This window comes from Sus scrofa, chromosome 9, assembly GCF_054392235.1.
Source record: "Sus scrofa isolate SSC_HxYL_T2T_F1_AM1 chromosome 9, Sscrofa_HxYL_maternal_Yorkshire_Landrace_v2.0, whole genome shotgun sequence".
NCBI lineage: Eukaryota > Metazoa > Chordata > Mammalia > Artiodactyla > Suidae > Sus > Sus scrofa.
In genome coordinates this window covers 4918255-4943835 of record NC_139391.1, presented here as the reverse complement: position 1 = coordinate 4943835, position 25581 = coordinate 4918255, and the positions used below count along the sequence as shown (strand labels likewise).

Below are 25581 nucleotides of genomic sequence, written 5' to 3'. Positions count from 1 at the left end.
CCATTGTGACGTTGGGTTGTGACACTGGGTTGTGGCGTGATAGTCGTCAGCCCCATGGCAGCTGCCAATTGCAGCCGTACCCTCTCCTGGACGTTCTACCTCTCGGGTATCCCTGGGCATGAGGACTTCCACCCCTGGATCTCCCTCCCGTTCTGCCTCCTCTACCTCGCCGGGGTCGTGGGCAACTGTACAATCCTGCATGTTGTCCGGACCGACCCCCGACTCCACGAGCCCATGTGCTACTTCTTGGCCATGCTCTCCCTCACGGACATGGGCATGTCCTTGCCCACGATGCCGTCCCTCTTCAGGGTGCTGTGGTCCAGGTCCAGGGAGATCCAGTTCAGTAGCTGTGTGGTCCAAATGTTTCTCATTCATACTTTCTCCTTCACTGAATCCTCTGTGCTCCTGGCCATGGCTCTTGACCGGTATGTGGCCATCTGCCACCCCCTACGATATGCTACCCTCCTCACTCCGGCTCTCATCGCTAAGGTGGGCATCGCAGCCCTGCTGAGGAGTGCCGTGGCCATGATCCCCCTTCTGGCCCGACTGGCCTTCTTTCCCTTTTGCGGCTCCCACGTCCTCTCTCATTCCTATTGTCTGCACCAGGACATGATCCGCCTCGCCTGTGCTGACACCAGGTTTAATGTTATATATGGGCTGGTTCTGATCACGGCGCTGTGGGGCCTGGACTCTCTGGGTATTTTCGTGTCTTATGTTTTCATCCTTCGTTCCGTATTAGGCATTTCATCCCCGGAGGGGAGGTGGAAGGCCCTCAACACCTGCGTGTCCCACATCTGTGCTGTGCTTATCCTCTATGTGCCCATGATTGGGCTGTCTGTTGTCCATCGTTTTGCCACCCAGTCACCCCCCCTCGTGCACATCCTCATGGCGCATATCTACCTGTTAGTCCCACCTGTGCTCAATCCAATCATCTACAGTGTGAAGACCAAGCAGATCCGGCAAGGAGTTCTCCGCCTGCTTTTCCCCCCAAAAATTGGTTCTGCCGTGATGTAGACACGTCCTCAAGATGGTGATGGCGTCAGTCTTAGTAATGTCAACACACAGTGGTGTCTCTGCTCTCGGGATGTGGGCACCAGAGTTACCAACAAAAACGGCTTGAAGAGCAGAAATGGAATCAACAGATCAACATGAAAAGGTCCTGAAGGAGAGAGGTGGTGTCCCTGGGACGATAGAGCAGGACTTGAGATACAGCTCATAAGTGCCTTCTAGGTGCTGCTGTGTTGGAGCAGAGTGTGTTGGAAATCATTGCCATCCAATGATTGTCTCCCATTTCTAATCCCAGCCCTGACTCAAGGTCACCTGTCCATTCGGTTTTCCTTAAGTGTCCTAAACCCTTATTTCGTTGCTTCTTGACATACTCTCTTTGTCAGAGAACCTTCTATTATCTTGCTCATTATATAAATGTGTTTGTAAATCGGCTTCTGCTACCTTTCTTAAATGGGAAAAAAATTGTATCTTGATATAAGAGCATATTAGAACGTAAACCATAAGTTATCAGTCTTCGTGGTGCATCAACATTATCTTTTAAAATTTTATACTCTTGTTCTGTCCTTTCTGAGGAGGTTTCTTTCCCTAGAGTATAAAAGGGCAACGTTCGTATTTCTTATTTTACTTAATTTTGAGAAATAATTTTTTTTTCAGATTTTTTTTTTTTATTTTCCCACTGTACAGCAAGGGGGTCAGGTTATCCTTAGATGTATACACTGCAGTTACAGTTTTTCCCCCACCCTTTGTTCTGTTGCGACATGAGTATCTAGACATAGTTCTCAATGCTATTTACAGGATCTCCTTGTAAATCTATTCCAAGTTGTATCTGATAACCCCAAGCTCCCGATCCCTCCCACTCCCTCCCCCTCCCATCAGGCAACCACAAGTCTCTTCTCCAAGTCCATGATTTTCTTTTCTGAGGAGATGTTCATTTGTGCTGGATATTAGATTCCAGTTATAAGTGATATCATATGGTATTTGCCTTTGTCTTTCAGGCTCATTTCACTCAGTATGAGATTCTCTAGTTCCATCCATGTTGCTGCAAATGGCATTATGTCATCCTTTTTTATGGCTGAGTAGTATTCCATTGTGTATATATACCACATCTTCCGAATCCAATCATCTGTCGATGGACATTTGGATTGTTTCCATGTCCTGGCTATTGTGAATAGGGCTGCAATGAACATGCGGGTGCATGTGTCTCTTTTAAGTAGAGCTTTGTCCGGATGGATGCCCAAGAGTGGGATTGCAGGGTCATATGGAAGTTCTATGTATAGATTTCTAAGGTATCTCCAAACTGTTCTCCATAGTGGCTGTACCAGTTTACATTCCCACCAGCAGTGCAGGAGGGTTCCCTTTTGAGAAATAATTTTGACCTTGAAAACTGAAGGTCAAGACTTTTGAAAGCCTTGGTGTCAAGAGTGAAGCTGGTGATTCCAATCCCTTGAGTTAAATGTATCTAGTAGTAATTAAGGATATAGTATTTAAATGTAAAGAATTTAACTCCCTGAAGTCTAACTACTATAAATTTGTGGTAGCAGGAGACAGATAATACAGGTCTCTTAGTTTTCAGTCAGAACCATTTCAAGTATACAAACTGTCTCTTCATATTACTTTGAAATTATCTACTACATGGCTGTGCATGGAGTTGTAGAAAAAAACTTGCAAATTTAATTGAAATTTCTTAGTTCACATGTCTACATTTGCTAAGACAAAAAATAAATGAAGCAGAAAGAAGACTTTATGGATGCTTATAACTCCCGGTATTTTTATTGGTCTTAAAAATAAGTAACATGTTTTCACAAATCATATTCCTGCTATAATAGCAACTATGTCTCAAGAAGTTTGCTCCCTGTGAGATTTAAAACTACCTTGATACAAAAAAGACAATTAGTAATAATTATTGAATGTATACATGATAAAGAAATGAATCAATCCTTAAAGACTAGCTTGGATTTTTTTTTTTTAATCTTTGAGAGAAAGATTTGACGTGTCATAAACTCACATTTCATAGAATAAAAGAGATCTTATTAACCTAAAATGAGAATGTGAAATGTCAGGCCTATGGTGTACAATTAGAATTTCTGTTCCCCGGCTTTAATTCAGTTACGGCTGTTTCCATCCCTCTTCATCCTGTTTCTATATCCTGTCTCTAATTACCCCCGCCCTCTGCATTTCACCTTGAGCAAAGGGATGTCAAAAATAAAAATAAAGCAAGATACATGAACATCAAACTTAGACAATGTTCCTTACAGTAAATAAGCGAAATAAAAATTACTAGAAAAGAGAAATAATTTAGAGGAATGTGAACATTGCCATCAGCTGTGCGTTGTGTGAATAACATTTTAACTGTTTATAATTATCCAACATTTAAGACCTTCACATACAAAATATATTTTTAACATTCGGATGCTGATTACACCTTTTTCAAATGCAGTGCTCCAAAAAATGAAAAGTTTCATCAGTTTTTTCCTAACAAAAGTCTATTTAAATTATTGCATCTTAAATTTTGCATTTCACATTCTAGTAAAATTAGTTTAAACAAATTTCTTCATAGATGGCCCAACTTTTTGAGTTTACAAATTATCCTCTTTTATCCTAACTCTTAAAATATACAATTAGGATTACCATAAATTCATAAAATGCATCTTACCAAAAATATTTTGAAAATGCATATACTTAACATTTAAATAATTCTCTCCAATAAACTTTTATTGGTAAAGAGATGAGTGATTGACTCTATGACTGACTGACTAACTGAATGGCAAGTTTCTATTATGAACTGAGCACGGAAGCATTTATCTTGTTTTTGCGACCTTTCTGAAGATTGGAGGCTAGTTCTCCAGCAAGTAGTTAGGGCTCCTAAAGAAAGAAGCCCTTTTGTTCTTGCCCAGGATTACAAGATGATAAGCATCTATCTCATTTGTCTATGGATTTAATGTATCAGGAGACACTCTTTCTTACTCATATTACCTTGTTTGATAAAATCATGAGTATTTATTTGCCTTCTAAAAGCATTCTCTGCTTACCTGAAGAATCTATAAGATGTCCAGAAGCCCAAATATAATTTGTTTTTTTTCCCCTCGGCTAGAGGTCACATCAGAGCTTCAGCTGCCAGCCTCCAAATAATAATTCATTTTTATTCAAATCCCCTATTATCAGGCAAAAATGCAAAGCAGCCATTCTCATAATGTCAGATGTTAGCCTTTGGATTAGGCATTGATCGTCTTTATGCTGCAGAAAGCCCTTCGTGGCCAATCACGATAGCAGGACAAAATCAAAGCGGAGAAGACCACTGAAGACTCCATCACCACCTAAGTGTTTAACCTTTTCTTCTACCTTGCTGCAAAATACGTCATTAGCACACTTTGTCATTCAGTTATTCAATCAAATAACTATTAAAACGTAATATCTTTAAAAAAAAGTGCAGTGTGGATAACCATCTGATTACACAAAAAATCTGGAAGCAGCCGTGTGCATTTATAAAGTGAATGACAACAGCATATGAATATTTTCAAGACGCTCAATTAATTCACACACTTGGCCACGTGTAGGTTTCTGTTAGATTCCTGATACACTTTTGTACTGTCTGACCCCAGGGAAATATTTCAGCTCCTTTGTTTATCAGCAAGTGACTGTTTTAGAATGGAGATAAGGAACCATGCTGCAGGAATCATGGCAGATAAGTTCATAGGTGATGAAATGCGTCCCGGGTCCTACGGAGTGCGGTCAACGAGAATGTCAGGTCTGGGAAGAGCTCAGCTGGGAAAATCGCACGTGCTTGTGTAAAGGAACCAGATGAGTCCAGTGCGCCTCACCCTGTCCATTTACCACAGTGTCCTCTTCTTCGGAACTGTCGGACACACGTTTATACGCCTTAAATCGAAATAAGGGGTAAAACAGATTGATCCCGGTTAGCAGTCTGACCCAGTAGGGAGAAATTATTACCTCCTGTCCCACAGTGACTGCAGGGGGGACAGCAGAGTGTCCTCCATTCAGTAAAGACCTTCACGGTCCCCTGCGCTGAGACGCAGTAGCAGCCTGGCTTTGGTCCTACCTGAGCTGTAGGGATTCAGATCATCCTTGGCTGTCACGGCATCATTTGGAAGGTTTCCGTAAAATGTCCTGCTTCTTGTTTATTTAATCTACCCAGAGTAAATTTCTATCATTTGTTACCAAAAGAATCTTTGTTTTACTAAAGTATTGCAGAAGGTAAGAAAGAGACTTCTGGAAGCTAAAGGAGAAGTTTTTGAGATGAAAGGAGAAGAAATAGTTTAATTCTAGGTCCTATATACACAAAGACATGTCAGGAGATGTGTTACATAAAATCATTAGCATTTGTTTTTGAGTCAGGCATTTATTCACTAAACAAATATTTATTAATTATTTGCATATTCCGGGTCCTGTGGATGTCATGATGTACCTGGGATCCAAACTAATCCCCTTGCCCCATATGCACATTTTCTTCGGCTGCACCTGTCGCATATGGAAGTTCCCAGGCCAGCCATTAAATGTGTGCCCCAGCAGTGACAATGCCAGGTCCTTAACCAGTAGGCCACCAGGGAACTCCTGAGGTTTGTATTTTGTCTATGGCAGACTGACCTAGAAGAGGCATTACTTACTACAAAAAGGATATTTAAATGCTGTTACAGAATTGCAATGGCAGATTACCTTAATATGTTGAGATAATTCTGGATGGTGCCAGGGCAGTTCCTTGTAGCTTCCCGTTTACCCCAAATCGGGAAGATGACATTGGGAACCACCAGTTTGTAAATTGCTATGCGGCAGTTAGGTGTTCTGGGGATACGTCTGCCCAGGATGGTTCAGACCTGACATTTAGGCCTGTTTTTTCCCCAGACTGCCCCGTTCCTGTTGCTTCCTTACCTTTGGATCATTCTGCACGGCTGCAAAGGCCTAGCACTCGCATCCTCATCTGTTTTGTCTTTGCTCCATACACAATGGGGTTCATGGTGTGTGGCACCAGTAAGTAGAGGTTTGCCAGGAGGATCAGGGTATGCTTGGGTACGTGGTTTCCAAAGCGATGGGTAAAGAAGGAAAAGAAAGCCAGAGAATAGAATATCAGGATGACACATACATGAGCTCCGCAGGTCCCCAAGGCCTTTGTCCTGGCCTCCTTAGAAGGGAGTCGGAAGACTGTTCTCAGAATTAACCAGTACGACAGGGAGATGAGGACAACGTCCAAGCCCGTGGTGAGGAGAGCAGCCGTGAGCCCGTAAATGCTGTTAGGGGCAATGTCATTGCAGGCCAGCTTGGCAATGCCCATGTTCTCACAGTAGGTGTGGCGGATGATGTTGCTGTGGCAGAAGCGCAGTCGGAGAATGAGGAGGACGCCGGGGGTGACCACAGCCACACTTCGAGCCACCAGAGCCAGGCCCACCTTGCTGATGAGAGAGCCCGTGAGGAGAGTGGCATAATGCAGGGGTGCACAGATAGCCACGCAGCGGTCCACAGCCATGGCCAGCAGAACCGCAGACTCAGAAAGGAACAGAGCGTGAACAAAAAACATCTGTGCGAGGCAGGCTGGAAAGGTCGACGGGGAGGGGCCCTGCCAGAAAATGAGAAGCATTTTGGGCACCGTGACAGTACAGAGGAGGGCATCGTTGAGTGCCAGCATGGCCAGGAAGACATACATGGGCTCATGGAGGCTTCTGTCCCAGACCACCACGGCCATCACCAGGCCGTTGCCGATCACAGCCAAAAGGTACATGACGCCGAAAGGGATGGAGATCCAGATGTGGGAGCCTTCGAGCCCTGGGACCCCAGTCAGCAAAAACGCAGTAAGGCGAGCCGATGTGTGGTTGGATGTGGTTATAGAGACGTGGCCGGCGTCTGCTACGTGAGAAACAGAGGGAAGGGGCTCGAGTAAATGGCAGGACAAAAAGAGCGTTTGTTCCTTCCTCTTAGTCCAGTCTTGGGCATTGATTTTGGTATGATAAAGTAGGGGAATAAAGCAGTTTGAGAAAAGCTGCTGACTAACCGAAGGATAGTGGGTAGACCACTCCCTTTTTATGGGACATCTTTTGCTCTCTGGGATAAAAAAAAAAAACAGCAACAACTGTGAATCAGAAAAATTAAGAGATGAGGAGTTCCCATCGTGGCGCAGTGGTTAACGAATCCGACTAGGAACCATGAGGTTGCGGGTTCGGTCCCTGCCCTTTCTCAGTGGGTTAACAATCCGGCGTTGCCGTGAGCTGTGGTGTAGGTTGCAGACACAGCTCGGATCCCGCGTTGCTGTGGCTCTGGCGTAGGCCGGCGGCTACAGCTCCGATTCAACCCCTAGCCTGGGAACCTCCATATGCCGCTTGAGCGGCCCAAGAAATAGCAACAACAACAACAAAAAAGACAAAAAATAAATAAATAAATAAAATAAAAAATAAAAAAAATAAAAAAAAAGAAAAATTAAGAGATGAATCTTATTTTTTGTGATGCCAGTTGTTATCAGTGCATAATTTATGCCTATGTCTTGTGATCATTTAACTGTTCTCTGTGTACGGTTTTCCCTCTAAGTGGATAAGAAATTCTTAAATACAGAAAAACAATTTTTCTCTCTCCTTTGTCTTTGTAACAGTGGGGAGAAGATTGGAGATAATTAATATTCCATTCTTCAGTGGACAAATGGGGAGGAGAGGCATTGACTGGTAGGCTCTGAAATAACAGGAGGCAGCATGAACACTGAATTCTTGTTTCCCATCGGAGGGAGTCAAATATTTTCCCTTGGACTCTTTTTTTTTTTCCCACAATAAAGAGAAAAGTTTTACCGATCTGCCTCTCTTCTGAACCCTTGAAGATAATGGTAAAATTAACATATCATTTAAACTTCTGTGCAGAAATTATAATATTATCCATACTGTAATAAGACTAGCTCTCAGTATCATGAAATGGAGTCAAAGGAGACAAAATTGAGAGTGCAGAGTACAAAATTCAGAACAAGAAAATTCACTGAAAAAAATCAGCAGTATTCAGCTCCTGTCACTGAAAGAAACTTCTGCAAAGTAGAGTAACTACAATTTTCATCTTCATCAACAAAAGAATAAGATCAAATTTTTGCAACTTTTCTTTAACGGCAGCAGTCGTTAATCTTAATATATCAAAATTATAAGACCTGTTTTCTAAAAAAATTACTCAAATACAAATTTATCTGTTTTCCAGGACTATAAAACATGAATCCAGTCCTTCAGGTTTGTAATCAAAAGCAGTACTCTTGGCAAAGGTGCCATGTATATATGTGTATCAACGCTTCTTGACAGCAGCCCTTGGGAATTTTAACGTTATGGATGATAAATGCTATTTCATTTAAAAGAACCACAAAAATCTGGAATCTGCATGGGCTTCCCCTTTCATGGGAGGCTGTCACACCGTCCAGCAGGTGGAAAACTACCCTGCATTTCAGGAAACCTAGCAATCATCCCTGAGTTAAATGAAATCCTTTGTACATTATCCCAGCCCTTTTCAAGGAAGTAGAGTCCATTATTACATTATCAACACATATTTATCATGCTCTCTCTCTCTTTCTCTCCCCCCCCCTTCATAAAATTCAGGCAAGGAAGGAAAGACAAAAATTGTTATCAAGAGGCAAACACATAGAATAGGTGAGTGACTTTTAACGAAAACTCCCAGGGAGAGATTTTTTGAATGATTATTTCGTTAGAATATGGAGTTGAGCCACCATCTCATTAACCTCGCAAGGCGGAAGCTTTGCTTCATTTATCCGCTATCTGCTCGTGTTGCCTGTCTTTGGTGGATAACACCTGCGCAGGTGTCAGCAGGTTCTGTAGAGGACGTATCGGATATCAGCACAGGAACGGCCACACAGCAGGGATGGTGAAAATAAATAATCACTGCAGAGATTTATCAGTCCGTACAAGATGCTGAACGGCTTCAGAAAACTATTCTCACCGCTTGACATGGATTATCCAGCTGTGTGGTCACCACTACTGTACCGTTGTTAGCATCCCGATTTCACACGGGAGGAAACTCAGGCACTGAAGGACTTTGCCAAGGTTACGTTGCTAATGAATACGTAAAGCCCGCTTTGAAATCCAAGGATCCTGATTGCAGAAGCCACAGTTTTCACCACCAGACTGTTCAGATGTACCTTTCAGATGCATGATTTTTCTAGACCCCTGAAACGTAAAAAGGCAGGTCTGGAATCTCCTCTTGGTATCTCCCACAGTGATAGTCGTAGCTCGAGGTAAAAAGTCCCATTGGCTTATAAGGCTTCAGAGAGACACAGGTGTAGATTCAACTGTTTTGTACCAGATTTCCATAAAAAGAGCCCAGGGAATAACCTCTGGGCTGGAAAGTCTTTTGGGTATTTTATGCTGGGTGACTGCTTTTATACCTGAGAACCACCATCAGTAATTAGGTTAGCTGACTGAATTTACCTTTTATACTTGTGAAATAATTAAAATAGTATTTTCCCGTTTTACGCTGCATGTGACAATTTTCTCTCCCAGAGCATTGTTTTGCCAGCTCAGTATGCAGGCCTTAGAATCCTATAAAACATACGATTTCCTAGGCCAGGGCTTTTCTGCAGCAGAACGTCTTTCGTGACAAAGCCCAGCTGTTGAGGCTCTTTTAATATATGTCAGACGTTACCATTTCTCTTTTGTTGGGATAATTTAAAGTTTCCCTGAGGGGAAAGTATGACAGAAAATCTGAAGAAACCCCATTTTTCAAAGGAAGCCTTTTAATAAAAATTAGCATATATCACCTTAAAGAGCAGTGTGAGTTTTACAGAAAAAATAAGTAGAAAGTATAGCATTTACATATATCCCTTTCACCGCATCCACCCAGTTTTGTCTCAATAGTAACATCTTGCATTGTTGAAGTCCAGTTGTTACAATCGATAAGCCCATATTGACACTTTATTAACTACAGCTCATGGTTTCCTTCAGGCTTCCCTGTTGTGTTGTACATTCTATGAGTTTTCACAAAGGGACAGTGGCATGCATGCATCTACCCGTACAGCATCCTATGCGACAGTTTCACCACCCTGCAGACCCCCTGTGTCTGTCTGTTTATCCCTCCCTCCCTCTAATCCCTCTGACAACTCCTGATCTTTTTTGTCTCCATCGTTTTTTGGTTTTTGTTTTCCATAATGGCATATCGTTGGTGGGACTCATACTGTGTTATTAGCCTTTTCCTATTGGCTTCTTTTACTTAGCAATATGTACTGAAGGGTTTCTGACACTTTTTTGCGGCTTGATAGCTTATTTTTGTTCCTGAATCGCATTCTGTTGTATTGGTGTAGCACAGTTTATCCATTCGCCTCGGGAAGAACATCTTGTGTTCACTTAAAAAAAAATCACATGGGGAGTTTCATTTTTAGGTGAAGGTGTCGAAAAGGACAGATGGCACCGATCTGGTTTGGGAACGGACTGCCACTTGCTGCGGTTTAGTGAAAGGTTCATTATTAGTTTCAACATCATGTTCTCTGCAGAGAATGGTTTGGGATGGAGGAGACAAGTACAGTGGTTATAGTTCTATGCCTGGGAACTGACAGGCCTTTGAGGCTTAATGTCATCTTCTGTCAACTGGGTGTGATAAACCGTACCCTCTCTCGGTCATGTTTACAAGATGACAAATGTGAAGCACTTAGCAAGGTCTGCAGATGCTTAGTAACTAGTCAAAGAAACACGACTTTGTTTTGTTTTTTTTTTCCTTGATAACCTAGCAAGCCATCTTTTTAAGCCATGATCTTCTTAATCCTTGGAGCTAGATAACGTGATATAAGCAAGGCCATTAAGTGAGGAAAGCAGAAGCCTGAATTATTTCTATTATGGGGAGATTACTGACTGGACAGCTGGTTGGTCTCATCCTCTCCAGGATATCTGGGCAGCTCCCGAATATCTGAGACTTGACCCTGGGAACTAGGTACATGCAGTGTGACCTTGTCCACAATCAACTCAGAGATACTTGTCTCTGAGATGACCCTTTGCGACAAGTTCATCCAGAGTCATTACTCCCCGAACGTGATGGGTATTTTTCAGTTGGTGGAGTAAGAAGACGTGGTTCAATTTCCACTGATACTTGATTTCAAGGTGTTTTCCTAATTCCATTTGTTGTAGTCGCCACGAAGAGAGCGATTGTGGCCTGTATATACCCATTGCTATGTCCTCAGGTGTTTAGAAGCTCAAGGGTATCTGTTAAATATATGATGGAAATTTACCTAATATTTCCATTAACTAAACGGGGCCGTATTATCTCCAGCCTTTGGAGATCTTTCAGTGGTGCTCAAAGATGATGTTTCATATGTGACAAAAGGTATATGATCAGTTCGCATATAATAAATGGTTGATAACAGTTTTAACTATAGTTACTAGAGCCTCAGAGTAGAATTAGGTCAGCTGAGGTAGCTTTTTTAGAAACTTACTCGTTAGCACAGAAAGACCTCTGTGAGCATATAGGTTCTTGAATGGTCAATTCTATGGTGCAATATTAGATGCATAGCACTGTAGATGCTGTCATCTTCTGCCAGCTTTTCCTTACCGTCTCCATTTGTGGTAAGGGTTGGGGGAGAGGGATTTGTATGCAGGAGTAGCCATAAGTGCCTTATCTCTTGCCCGAATACCATTTTTCGTTGTTTGTCAAGATAGTGTGCATTACAAGCAAGTTCAACATCAGTAATACATTTATATCCTAATTATGACCGTTCCTTTATATCGTACTGTTTACACACTCACAGTTTTATGGATGACCCTATATGTGCTCGTGTTTCTATGGCTTTCTGACTGCAGAGATTATTGAGAATTTACCCTTTATGTGTACAGGTACGTAGCATCTGCTGTTAGGTAAGTTATTGGAAGGAAATAACAAGTCATACAATGTTGCCGATTTCAAAAATTTGAGGGAAATAAAACATATGCGGAAGGATTGTAAACACAGGACTGTTTCTCAGTGACATATGTTTTCTTTGCCCAAGTTAGACATGAATTTCCTATGATTACTCCATAAATGTGTGAATGACTTTAACGTCCTTTCTGCTGTAATTTCAGTAAATTACCCAGAATCCGGGTACGGATCTCCTGGGTTTTAATGCAGTATACCACGGGGTTGAGGACAGGAGGCATCAGCAGGTATATATAGCCCATGATAATGTGCACCACGGGTGGGACATGCTTCCCAAAGCGATGGATAACGGATACCCCTATCATGGGGACGTAGACCAGCAGCACAGCACAGACGTGGGAGACGCACGTGTTAAGGGCTTTGAGTTGTTCTTCCCGGGAAGCGATGCCTAGCACAGTGATAAGAATCTTCACGTACGAGAGAAGAATGAGGGCAGCATCCACTCCGAAAGTGATGAGAATCATGACGAGGCCATAGATGCTGCTGATGCGGTGGTCTGAACAGGAGAGTTTGATAATGTCTGGGTGCAGGCAGTAGGAGTGGGAAAGCACGTTGGCTTCACAAAACCTCAGTCTCTTAATGAGAAAGGGTGCTGGGAAGATAACAGCCACAACCCGTGCCAGAAGCCCCACACTGATGTTTGCGATGGTGGAACTGGTCAGAAGAGTCGTGTACCTGAGTGGGTTGGAGATGGCCACGTAGCGGTCAAAAGCCATGGTGAGCAGGATGCCTGACTCCATGAGGGAGAAAATGTGGATGAAGAACATCTGGACGAGGCAGGCATCCACGTCTATTTCACGGACATTGAACCAGAAAAGCTGGAGCAGGGTGGGCATGGTGGCGGCACAGAGGCCCAGGTCGCTCGCAGCCAGCATGGCGAGGAAAAGGTACATGGGTGCGTGAAGTGACTCTTCCACCCAGATAACCCCCAGGATGGTGAGGTTCCCCGTCAGCGCAATTAGGTAGAGGACACAAAACAGCACGGAAATCACAGGGTGTGAGGCTTCCGCGCCAGGGAAGCCGGTCAGAAGAAAGGGTTTGTAGGAACTGCTGTTGAAAAAAACCATGCCGTCTAATTTGATGTCCAGGAGTGGGTCGCCTGTTATCTCTAGGACGAGAGAGTCTGGATTAGCACGTCATCGCCAAGATGCTTATTTCATAAAAACATCTCCATTCTGTGCTTATGCTGTTTTTCCGCATGAATTCCTCTCTCTGCCTTTTAAACCCTATAGTCAAAGAAAAGCATTCAGGCACTAGTAAAACTGTATACAGAAGTTCTAAAATAAAATTCGTATTCGCTATTTAATTTCCGCATTAACACTATTTTAATCAAGATACAAAATAGCATACATAAACAGTGTATCTGAACTTAGCTTCCATTTTTTTAACGTAGTATGTGCTATGGCTGCAGGAGAGGACAACCTAAAACTAGGTGAAAGATTAAACTCAAGGGGAAGAGGTTGGAAATGGGACAGTCTCTCCCTTATACTGATGGTTGGTATCTTCCTTCATGTTCATTGAGGAAACTGAGTGATGGAAACAGGGACATAGGAGTGTCATCCATACAGAGTCCCTGTCCTTTCAGAGGAAACACTCACAAGTGTGATTACATTAGAATCCACCAAGGTCCTGTTACAATATATCCATGGCTCCGCTCTTCCTGTATTTGGTTTCCTCTCTTAATCTTAAGAGTGTGGACCAAAGAGCAAGACTGGCGCTCAGGAAATTTATATTCTAGTCCTACATCTGACACTGGCTGTATGGTAATGGCTAAATTGCTTCTGTTTTCTGACTTAAGTTTTTTTTTAATTTTTAAAATATCTTAATGATGTGGCGTTAAATGAATAATCTGCTAAAGTGTCCTGCCTTAAGGAGCTATTTGGGTTAAGTTATAAATTTATTTTTAACATACACACATTGTATATGATATATATGGATAGATAGATGCCTATAAAACTGCCCATTCTAGACACTGTTATTGGTAGTCAAAATATAAACTGATTAATGCTGTGGAAATACATGTATTATGTTAGCAAAAGCTCCCTGGGAGGTAATATTTAAGCTGAGGTCCTAAGGGTGGGAAAATGTTGACCCAGGATTGTGTGGTGGGGAAGGAAAGAAAGGGAGAAAGATCATGAAGCCAAGAGGAGGAGGAGGAGTTTGGGAATCTGTAGTAATTTACAGAAGAGATTTTGAATGTGGATAGAGGCTCGATTTGAGAGGTAGTATGAAATAAACCTGAAGCGCTAAGTACATTTAGGACAGTTTTATATAATTCCTAAATAAACAAATAAATGTAGGGGTGCTGATTTTAGGTGTCTATGTGTCTATGTTTTGAGATGGTCAATGGTAGGATCCCATTCATGCTTTTGAAAGATGACTCTAGTTTCACTGTGGTCCGTGCACGACCACACTGTATTCCTCTTAATGCAGTGAGTTCCCCGTTTCGAGGAAGCAGGATTTCCACCATCCTGAGAACAGCCAACATCTGCTGAAAGGAATAATGCTTTGCCCCCAGGACAGCAACACTTTTTAAGATTCGCGCCACAAAACTTACGAAACCCCTACGCAAAAATGTCTTGTTACTCTTATTTTTCTGATGAAGTATCAGGCCTAGAGTAGTAAAGGGACTCTCCTAAGAAATAGCGGTTGAGCAGCCGGGCTCTTTAATGCAGTGGATAAAAGAGATTGTGCACGCCGTGAATCTTGCCATACTGGATGCTGATTTCCTTAACCAACTGTATCAGTGCGTAAAGTTTAAACGCATGGGTCGCCCTTGGGTTCCACAACTGCATGTCCTTGACCATAAATTTATTCTCTTCAAGCCTTAGTTTTAAAACTGTAAACCGTGGGCAGTAACAGTAACACTGCCTGTAACAGGGGCTGTGTGAGAACAGAGTAGGTGACTCATGCTAAGAATCTGAGGCAGAGCTTTGACACAGTGTGTCAAGGATCCTGCTTGAGTTGCCGCCATGGCACAGGTTTGATCCCGGGCCTGGGAACTTCCACATGCCATGGGTACGGCCAAAAAAAAAAAAATCGACAGAAAAATAATTTAAAACCCTGGTATATTAAATCTTCTCAGAAACATTGGTTATTCATAGTATTTCTCAGGAGAGTGCTGCATGCTTCTTTGCTATATTTTAAAAACGAGTATGTAGCCTGAATCTGTGCTACTTTTTACAAAAACAATGAGGAGAAATTTAAGGGTCATAAATTTAATGAATAAGATCCAAGGAATTCGTCCTAGAATGGTGGCATGGCATTTGTAGCTCTTTCGTGGTGATATTTTGCCTGCACTTAATATCTCCACTGGTCATTTTTGAAATCTGGTGAATCAGAGAGAAATTTACAACTTTGGAAAAGGTATAGTGATCCAAAGCCCTCAAAAGAAAACAGACTCCCAAAGGCCTTGATCTAATTATGCAGAAAAAACTTAAAGAGGAGATAAAATCCAGGAGGAAGAATTACCTTTTAAAAGCTCTCCTTTCCTGGAATTTCAATTAGAAGCAAGAGAGATACCTAGTTTTCCAGCTGAGATGGTAGATGAGTACTTTGGAGCCATAAATGTAAGGGAAATTCTCCTAAATTATGTCCAGGAGCAGGCAGTTATTTGTGTGTGTGTGTGTGTGTGTCTGTGTGTCTGTGTGTCTGTGTCTGTGCATGTGTGCACGTGTGTGCACACCAGCCTATGTCTGAATTATTTTGAGGTTTCCCTGTGAGCATCGTGTTTGTCGAGTCCAAGTTACTGAGTGGTTCCCCAGAGCCCATAAAACCCATGCAGCTGTTTTCTTCTATCGCTTTATAAGGCATAAATAAATCTTACTTTTGTATGGTTATCCAGAGTATTTTTCTGTCCAAACTAGGATTTTAAGCCACTCATGGAAGATTTTATGCAGCTAAAGCCTCTATTCTGTGCATAGTATTGTATAGCTATATAGACTTGCTTTTATCCTAATTATAGGATATTTTATTTTACTAATTATTTTAGTAATTATAAAATAGTTGAATAAGTTTTTGCTTGTTCTTTTTAAACATGCTAACTTATTTCTTTCACCCTATTTAATGATAGAGTGTTTTTAAACTGACCTTCTAGGCAAAAAAAAAAAAAAAAAAGAAACAAACTAGCGAACAAAATAAAAAGCCCTACAGAGTTATGTTGTGCATAGTAATAATTCTGGGTCAGGTTGATGCTGGTCTGACTATACCACACTAATTTAGGAAGACTATAATACTTCACAAATTTAAATAGTATGGAGATGACTGAGCAAACTAAATATGAACTGATTTAAGCAGTGAGAGCGGTGAGGGTGTTGCTGCTGCTGACAGTCTTAGTGACAGTGGTGATTATATTTAAACAGGATAAAAAAACGTAAATGACAGTTTAAATTTTCTTCTTTCTGTGCCTCTGTTATAACCTAAGGCAGGACACGTGTGTTATTCCAGATAAGAAAGTTGGATGTGGGCTCTCAAGATAGGAACAAGGAAAACCTAGTGAATGGATAGGAGATGGGGCAATGATTGAATATAGATTTGTCTTGATAGGAAAGTCTCAAGAAGAAAGTTGCCCCAAAATGTTACATTTTTGCATAGATAAGTAACTAGCATGGGCATCAGTACGTGCATTATGAAAATGATAAATGTTAACCGTGGTGCTTCAGAATATCAACAGTAAGGACGGTGCAAGATTCCATGATCGTGTACACAGGCAGAAGACAGAAAGGCGGTATGCTATCTTGGAAGAACTGTCCAGTACAATAATGGGTCTCTTCAATAAACTTAGCCCAAGGACTGATGTTCTTAAAGTGGCTTAGGAATCCCCGGGGCCCAAGGCAAGCTGCCCCAAATGGCCGTGGTGGGGTGCTGCACGTTTTGTACGGAAGTTGCGTGAGAAACGGCTGGTGCAGGAACGTCCTCACCTCTGCCGTCCGAAAGCGGGACCTAAGCCTCCGATGTGGAAGGCACCCCTGCGCCAGGAGGCAGAGGCACCCTATCATCAGAGCCAGGGGACTCAGGGCCAAGCACCCTGAAGAAATAAACTCTGTTACTTCCCACTTTCTTATCCTAAACTTTGTACTGTCAATTGCTCACAGGTTTATTGTGCTTCCCTACAGAAAGTACAAAAGCTGCCTGCCTCGGTCCCTTCTTAGGCCCCTGATCTGTGAGGCCTTTGTGTGGACACAATTAAACTGCATTCTCTTCTGCTAATCTGCCCCACATCAATTTAATTCTTTTTTTTTCTTCTGTCTTTTGTCTTTTTAGGACCACACGCACAGCATGTGGAGGTTTCCAGGCTAGGGGTCCAATTGGAGCTGTAGCTGCCGGCCTATACCACAGCCACACACAGATACACAAGATCCAAGCCTCATCTGCGACCTGCACCACAGGTCACGGTAACGCCGGATCCTTAACCCACTGAGCAAGGCTAGGGATCGAACCCTCAACCTTACGGTTCCTAGTCGGATTCTTTAACCACTGAGCCATGACGGGAACTCCTCAATGTAATTCTTATATGCATTTGTTTGTTTCGTTTTTTAGATTCTAGATATAAGCGATAAAGAATATTTGCCTTCCTCTGATTACTTCACTGAGCATAATACTTTCCAGGTCCATCTGCATTGTTGCAGGTGGCAGAATTTCATTCTTTTGTGTCCCTGAACAGTATTCCAAGAAAAAGACATAAAAAGAATCTAGGTTGGAAGGGAAGTCGTTTTTATATGGCTTCCCTGATTCTAAATACTAGTTGTTACAGAGGCAACTGCCACGATAAAGCTGAGAGAGATACACTGCTCAGAAAGAGACTGGTCCTGACTGGAGAGGCAGAGAAGGTCCAGTATGATGAGCGGGGCCTGTGGTTGCTTTTCTCATGTACATAGCGTGTTATTTTAGTGTTAATGTGATTCGTCTACCAGTTATGTTATAGGTATTACCTTCATTTTCTACTTTTTATGATGACAAATCTGAGGGTTTTCTCTCACATCTGCTTGGTTTTTACAACCCAGCAAGCAGTGGGCTTCATCACAAAGGCAGGGAGGAGTGCCTACTGACCATGGTCACATAATGTGTGAGGGAGCCTCTCACCAAACAGGTGCAGGGTAGCAGCAGCATCATGGGTGTGTGGGAGAGGACCACGCAAGTGCTGGGAAGTGCAAGTGGTGAGGGCCTGGAGGCAGCCGTCCTGAGATGCAGCGCTTGGTACAGTTTTCAGGATCGGTATGTAATAAAGAATGAGAAGAGTAAGATTCTTAAAAATTAATAAAAAAGAACAATTGAAATTAAATGTTTTTGTGCTACAAAGACACTCTTGAGAAAGTGAAAAGAAAACCCGCAGGTTGGAAGAAAATGTTTGCAAATGAATGTCTGTTAAGGGGACTCATATGCAGAAGGTGTAAGTAGCTCTTAAAACTCAGTAATAAAAAGACAAAGGAGACCGCATTATCAATTTGTAGTCCTTAAGGAAATGCAGATCAAAACCATCAGACCATTCACACCTATAGAATGGTTACATTCACAAGATAAAGAATAATGTGTTGATGCTGTAACGGAAAAATCTCAATCATCTATGTTGTCAAAGGGACTAGAAAACATTGCAGCAGCTTTGGAGAATAGTCTCCCAAATGCTAAAAAAATAGAGTTATCGCATGACCTACTCTTAGGTGTCTACACAGGAGGATGGAAACCTGTCCTCACTTGTATGTGAATGCTTATCACTGCCTTACTCACAACAGCCAAACAACAGGGGATCAGCATCCATCAACTAGTGACCAGACTGCTGCCCTGGAGTGAAAAAGAACAGCGACAGCATATGCCACGTGTGCAGTCCGGCGCTCTGTGCTTGCTGGCCTGGGAAATGCACAAGGGACAAGAAGGGGCATCTTGTACATTGTACCCCAGTGTAACCTGTGAGAGGTTCCCTAGAAACTGGTCACTGCTTCGATAAATAAGTATTCATTCTTTAACCATTTAGGAAAAAAGAATGTCACATACCCCGAAGACTTGGCAGCAATAAAAATAAAGTGCTGATATGTGCTGCCACATGGATGAACCTCAAACAAAAGACGTTATAGTTAAAGTCAGGAACAAAAGCACATGCTTATGTGGTTCTATTTGTGTGAAATATTGGCTGGAGAATCTAGAGTGCAGGACAGCAGAAAAGCCGTCACCTAGGATGGGAGATGGGGATAAAAAAGCATCTTTAAATAAGAACAAGGTTTATGGGGGGGTGGGATTGGGTGATTTTATTTTTGGTACCTTTTCTGAACAGCAAGTCTGAAGTTCATTTAAAATAAAGTTTAAATAGTTAATTTCTGCCACTGCACAAACCCGGTCCCTGGTAAGTTTTCCGTTGCTTTTCTAAAGCAAAGGATACTTGCAGTACCCAGGTGAAGCCACTGTCACACGGTTTTGACACCCTCATTTCCCTCCTTAAAACACCTTCCCCTTTGGCTTCATTGACGTCATGTTCCCTTAATATTTTTTTCCTTCTTTTTCAGACTATTTTCGGTAATTCCGTTGTACCCTGTTATACTGTTCAAGCTTTTCAGGGTACGCCTACTGTTTCCTTTCCAACACACCCACCCCCATGACCCCAAAACCGTATTCATGACCTTCACTTCCAAGTTCATTTTCCAAGGGCACTTTTCTCATCGGAGCCCTGACATGTACATCAAACCCCAGACTGGCTGTCTCTTCTTAGATGTATAAGAAGTCAAATAAATACATTTTTACAACTACATTTAAAACGAATCGTGTTCACCCACACCTTCCTTATCTCAGGACACGGCTGTGTGATGGCTGTAGTCCTTGCAAAATTCTAAACATGACTGGCACCTCCTTTTCTCTTGTCCTGATAGCATCTCCGTCCCCAAATCTTTTGATCCCCCCAATTAAACAGACGTTATGGACATTCACATCTTGCAACTCCCTGAGCTGACCCCTTCTCAGCTCGAAGTGTTGAAGACTCTTTGACCTAGTTTTCTGCTGTCAAGTCTGGTCCTCAGCTATTCGGTAGCAGGACTGATGCTCTTAGTGTTTGATCATTTCACCATTTTAACTGCAGTTCCTTAGCAGTTGCATCCTGCCCTGATTGATCAATTTATCATGTAATTTTACTTTGTAAATCCCTTGGAAGTTTGAGTTTGTCCCGGGATCATACCTAATCACTTTGCTCTGCCCTACAGACTCCGCAGTTCTGCCTTCTCTTCTGCGTCATCTCCTTCTACTTATATCCTTGCACTCTCAACTCTGGGACTTTTTACATGCCAATAACTTTCATCAATTACTAAAGCTGTCCTGGGGATGAGCCCTTCTTCTTCTTCTGTTCTTTCTCAGAAACCCTTTTCCTCCCCTCTTTTTGGCCACGGTCTGAGGTGTCAAGTATCACGACTGCCGTTGAGTAAAACTTGACCCTTCAGCACATCTGTTCACGGTAGGGAGCCCACTTTATGGTACTGACCTTTAAAAGCCTGTTTTATCCCATCCACCCCAGTTCTCAGGAGGCTGAGGCGTATCTGTCTTGCATGTCCATCCTGCTTAACGCTCTGTCTCTAGAATTAACCACAGTCACTGTCAAACGGGTGTTGAAGAAATGAAGAATGGAACTCTAGGATTCAGATAGCAGAGGTGAAAACCCCTGTCCTTATGATTTTCACTCTATTGTATGATAATGTTCAAGATATCGGCCTGGAGTGAACAGTTAATGATTACCTCCTAAGTGTAAAGAAGGAAGCAGGAAATACAGAGAAATACAGGGTGGAACTGCTCTGACTTAGACCAAGACAGCCTGATAGAGAGAGAGGTGGAAATAGGCTCATTAAAACATCACGTATAATGTTTGTTTGTTGATTTGGCACTATCAGAAGATTTAATGAGTGAATGGAAAGGAAGATACTTAGAAATACTAAATATATGTATTATATTTCATATTTAGCATGCACATCTCCTGTAATGTGTTTTGCAAATTTACAACTAAGTTTGCATGTCCCTTGAAGACGTAGGAAACATTAGAACTGTTATGTTGTAAGTACCTTTTCGTATTTGCTGTATCCCAACTGTCTATCAGAGACTAAGGGGCTATTTGGCCATTTGAAGTTTTGTTTCTTTTTGATAACTATTACTGTGTTTCTTCTTTCCATGGAGGTTATTCCAGCTATCAGGCGAGTAGTTTTAGCTCCCCTCCCTGCCTGTAATGTACTAAGAGACTCCTTTTAATCGCTTATAAGTAAGAAAGCGGAATAGCAAGTTTTTAGAATTATTAACAAATTATTAGTAGTGAGGGTGATAATAAAAATATGCATTTTATTCGCAAAATACTTATTCCCTCACTTTTGAGTACTGGGTTGCATCGAGGATGGCTAGGTTGTGAGAAAGGTGGCTTCTAACTGATGGTAAATTAACATGAAATTTGTTTTCATCTTGTGTCCGTTTTCTCGCTTCATGACTCTGGGCATCAATTAGAGATTTATACAGAAAATTAATTGCCCCACCATTTGTCTTTTAAGGAAGAGGAAGAAAGGCCATAACAATCATGAAGTATTTTGAAGACACAATTTTAATGGTTTTGCTATTAATTAATCCTTCAGTTAAGATGTGCAGGAAATTTTGTAGCACATTTGAAATGCTCCCGAGGAGAGGGAATATAAGATACAAAACTATTAAAATAGCTTTACCTAAGAACTTACTGGTATGGCGATTTCTGTTTTCCTTTCCAAGCGCCCCAATATCCACGCAGCCTAAGAATAGCAGAGCTGAAAGTGTGTCTGCAGGATTTCAGCAACTGCACTTCAGAGTGAAGAGTGCTTTACAGCAGACTGGCCAATTGCTGTCAACAGCCTCCCCTTGGGGGTTACAGACGGTTCCCTCAGGGGTTAAGGGAAATCATTGCCAACAAGTTTTGCAATGAGCTGTAAAAGGAGTCCTGTGTTTCTGAGCCATCTTTGGCCCTGTCTAAGCGTGGCTCCTTTAGACTCTGATTGCTCCGTTGGCTGAGCCACGCCTAAAGTGCAGGAGGGGGGAAAAAAGAGGCCTTTAGAGAATTCTCTCATCCTGGTCTCTGGAGCTGACCCCTTTGGAGTCAAATGAGGCAAAACCCTAGCATCTGTGTGTTAGAACAAATGTGTGCGGACCGGGAAGGGCTTGTCAGGCAGTGAGCCAGGGGACACTCAAGTACAGATGCCAGGAAGAGGAAGATGGACATTGGGCACCACAGGCCGACAAGCATGTGTTTTAATTTACTATATAAAGAAATTATAGCAGTGTGAGAAAGGAGGAATCTATGTGCCATGCTAAGACATTTCAACCTGCTTCGACGTCTCCTGTGTAGCATTTTTGCTTCCGTGTCTGGCATATTCCGCTTAGCATAACATCCTCCCGACGCATTCATGTTGTCACGAATGACAGGATTTCTTTTTGAAGGCTGAATAATATTCCACTGTAGACACATACCACACTGTCTGTATGCATTGACTGTTTATGGGCATTTAGGCTGCTCCCATGCCTTAGCTGTTGTGAATATTGTGACTATGAGAATTCAGGAATCTATTTAAAATTCTATCTTCATTCTTCAGGTATATACCCAGAAGTGGGACTGACGGGTCCTATGGTAGTTCTAGTGTTAATTTTTGAGGACTCTCCATATGGTTTTCCCAAGTGGCTGCACCAGTTTACATTTTCACCAGCAGTGTGTGAGCTTTGTCCATAACTCTGGCCAAAGACTTCTGCCGTTTAAGAGCTAAATGTTCAAACCATTTTTGAAATTAATATTGAGAAGGAGAAGAAGACAGCAAAATCCTGGCATGGTCTAAAAGTGAACCTGAGAATAGACTAGCGTCTCCCATATCTGGAATTACGTGAATTCCCTCGTGAATGTTTCATTCTTGCCGGGGGTCCTCCTAGAAGTGTAACTCCGTTGTTCATTCACCCTTTTGTTTAATACAGTCCGAATACCTAATATTTAGAATGTGCTGCATTAAGGAAAGGTAACACAATTGTCAACAGTATATAAAGAATACCTTTCCTTGTGGGATGATGTTTAGTGGGGATTTTCCCAAGATATGTCTAATATCCCTGAATTCCAAATACGTCCTTCACACTCTTTACCAGAAATTTCCCGAAACCCTCAGGCGAAGCCTCAGGTGCATTTTATACGATTGTAAAGTCCCTACGTTACCCTTTAGGGTCCCTTTTCCATTTCGAACAACAGGTCCCCTCTTGAGCCTTACGTGTTATGAGACGTTCTTCCAAAACCGAGACTGTATGTAAGTCATATTTCCATGTCCAGGGTCCTCAGGTGTATTTAACATGATACTCAGTGACACTTGGCCTCATGAAACGTAATGCAGTGAGAGTGCAGTGACGTCTTCCCAGAACGTCCTGTGGAAGACGATGCTGCGTCTCTCCTGCTTCCCCTCCTCGCGGTGGAACGCACTCTCTTTCCGTGGCTCATCGGCAACCTCTGCCTGCCTCTTCTCTCTCTGCCGAAGACCTCATGATCCTGGGACGCTGACGGCCCCCCCCGCCAGAGCAGAAGAGGCGCAGCATCCTCAGTCGGATCTGCTTGGTCTTAACGGTGTAGACAACGGGGTTGAGCACTGGAGGGGTGAGAACGTGCAGGTAGGAGAGCAGCACACGGCTGGACGGGGAAGCCCGCCTCCCAAATCTGTGGACCATGGACAGGCCGATCATGGGCGAGTAGAAGAGCAGGACGGCACCCGTGTGGGAGACCCACGTGTGGAGGGCTCGGAGGCGCTCGGCCTTGGAGGCGATGGAGAGCACCGTGTGGAGGAGGAGCCCGTAGGAGAGGACGGTGAGCACGGCGTCCAGCCCCAGCGTGGACAGCACCACGAAGAGACCGTAGGCGCTGTTGAGGCGGGTGTCGGCGCAGGCCAGCTTCATGACATCGGGGTGCAGGCAGTAGGAGTGGGACAGCAGGCGATGCCTGCAGTAAGGCAGCGTCTTCAGCATGATGGGGGCCGGACGTGGAGGCCCGCGCTGCGCAGCACGACGGCCAGGCCCAGCCCGGCCACCCTGCGGCCCGTGAGGATGGCGCCGTAGCGCAGGGGCCTGCCGATGGCCACCAGACGGTCAAAGGCCATGGTCAGCAGCACGGAGGACTCCATGACGGAGAAGGTGTGGATGAAGAAGAGCTGGGCCAGGCACACATCCAGCGCCACCTCCCTGAGACCCAGCAGGTACAGGGGGAGCAGGGTGGGCAGCGTGGAGGCAGACAGGCCCAGGTCGGTCACGGCCAGCATGGACAGGAAGTAGTACATGGGCCGGTGCAGGGAGGGCTCTGACCTCACCACCCACAGGATCAGGCCGTTTCCTGCCAGCGAGGCCACGTACATGGCGCCCAGTGGGATGGAGAGCCAGGCGTGCACAGCCTCAAGGCCCGGGAGGCCGGTCAGGAAGGAGAGGCCCGTGCGGTTGGAGTCGGACATGGGGACCGGAGGGCCAGCTCTGCGGGCAGAAGTGTGGTCACAGGACCTGGAAGCAAAGGACTGCTGGATCAGAACCTGTTCTATGAACCAAGACCTTGCAAAGACTCCTCAGGAGGATTTTCTGATAACCACGACCTTTTCATTTGTCTGAGGACTCTGCTTAGTTAATAGGTCGGGAAGCCTTTAGCAACAAAAAGTTAGCTGGAATGGTCAGAAGAAATCAGTGGTGCACACGTGGTGAGCCTGGCTCTGGAGCCGCACAGCCAAACTGACCCCCCATCCGCATGTGCATCCTGGTTTTTGAAGGGCACTGGGGTGGTGTGGGTTCCACCTCCACACCTGACGTGGTGAGTTAGGAACTCTTGGTTCCAGGATAGCCAGTGCCTCTGATCTGAAACCAGGATCCACGTGGCCTCACTTGTCAGGATTTCCTGCATATGCCTTTCAATAGGTTCTTTTCCCCTGTGGTGATGACGAGACTTTTTTAGAGAGATACCGTCTTTCACCCTTACAGCTGATCAGAGTGGATTCCTTTAACACGTCAGTCCATCTGTGCGAGCGCACAGGTACAAGCTTTTCCCACGTGCAGTTTTTTTTTTAATTTAAAAAAAATTTTTTCTGTCTTTTTGCCATTTCTTGGGCCACTCCCGCGGCATATGGAGGTTCCCAGGCTAGGGGTCGAATCGGAGCTGTAGCCACCAGCCTACGCCGGAGCCACAGCAACATGGGATCCCAGCCGTGTCTGCAACCTACACCACAGCTCGTGGCAACGCCAGATTGTTAACCCACTGAGCAAGGGCAGGGATCGAACCCGCAACCTCATGGTTCCTAGTCGGATTCGTTAACCACTGCACCTTGGCGGGAACTCCTCACACATGCAGTTTGAGGTGCCGAGCCACGGCAAACGTGTTAGACACGTATCCAAACAGGACTCATTCTGTAACGAGCTGTGCTGTGGAACATGGAACAAAAGAGTATCCAAGAAATACTTCAAAGATCATCAGTAACTCCTCAGCCTTAAACACATGAGAATATGTAAACTAGAAAAGGATAGATGGATATTTGCGGAGGAATCAGGATTTAGAGCCCCTTCTGAAGCCATTTCTGGGGAAAACCAACAATGGGGCAGTAGATGGTCTGCCATCCCTCTGTCCTCTCCCTGCTTCCCTCCCACCTCTCAGCTCCCTTCCTGTGCCCAGTCCAGTAGGAGTTTGAATGTTTGAGAATACACTGAAAGCGAACTCAGTGTGAAGGCTCTTCATCT

General features: G+C 43.6%; 4 protein-coding genes across 4 annotated transcripts; 1 reads left to right on the top strand and 3 right to left on the bottom strand.

Moving 5' to 3' along the window:
* Positions 1-54: 54 nt before the first annotated feature.
* On the top strand, positions 55-1014 carry LOC100512549 (olfactory receptor 51G2-like). The gene has a single exon (XM_003129502.4). The coding sequence runs from the start codon at positions 55-57 to the stop codon at positions 1012-1014; it is 960 nt and encodes a 319-aa protein (XP_003129550.4).
* A 1734-nt stretch (positions 1015-2748) lies between these two features.
* LOC102158682 (olfactory receptor 52D1-like) lies at positions 2749-21634 on the bottom strand. Its single transcript, XM_084978210.1, has 3 exons — positions 21561-21634; positions 5893-6861; positions 2749-4861 (listed from the first exon to the last, which is right to left on the bottom strand). Exon 2 carries the CDS (start codon positions 6734-6736, stop codon positions 5900-5902), a length of 837 nt encoding a protein of 278 aa, XP_084834336.1. The 5' UTR covers positions 6737-6861; positions 21561-21634; the 3' UTR covers positions 2749-4861; positions 5893-5899.
* On the bottom strand, positions 10673-21613 carry LOC100512913 (olfactory receptor 51L1-like). Its single transcript, XM_084978209.1, has 2 exons — positions 21549-21613; positions 10673-12988 (listed from the first exon to the last, which is right to left on the bottom strand). Exon 2 carries the CDS (start codon positions 12945-12947, stop codon positions 12000-12002), a length of 948 nt encoding a protein of 315 aa, XP_084834335.1. The 5' UTR covers positions 12948-12988; positions 21549-21613; the 3' UTR covers positions 10673-11999.
* Positions 21635-23319: 1685 nt separating the features above from the next.
* LOC110255336 (olfactory receptor 51G2-like) lies at positions 23320-24317 on the bottom strand. Its single transcript, XM_021062228.2, is given in 2 exon segments — positions 23320-23855; positions 23858-24317. Coding segments are annotated over 2 exon segments (996 nt in total).
* Positions 24318-25581: the final 1264 nt, after the last annotated feature.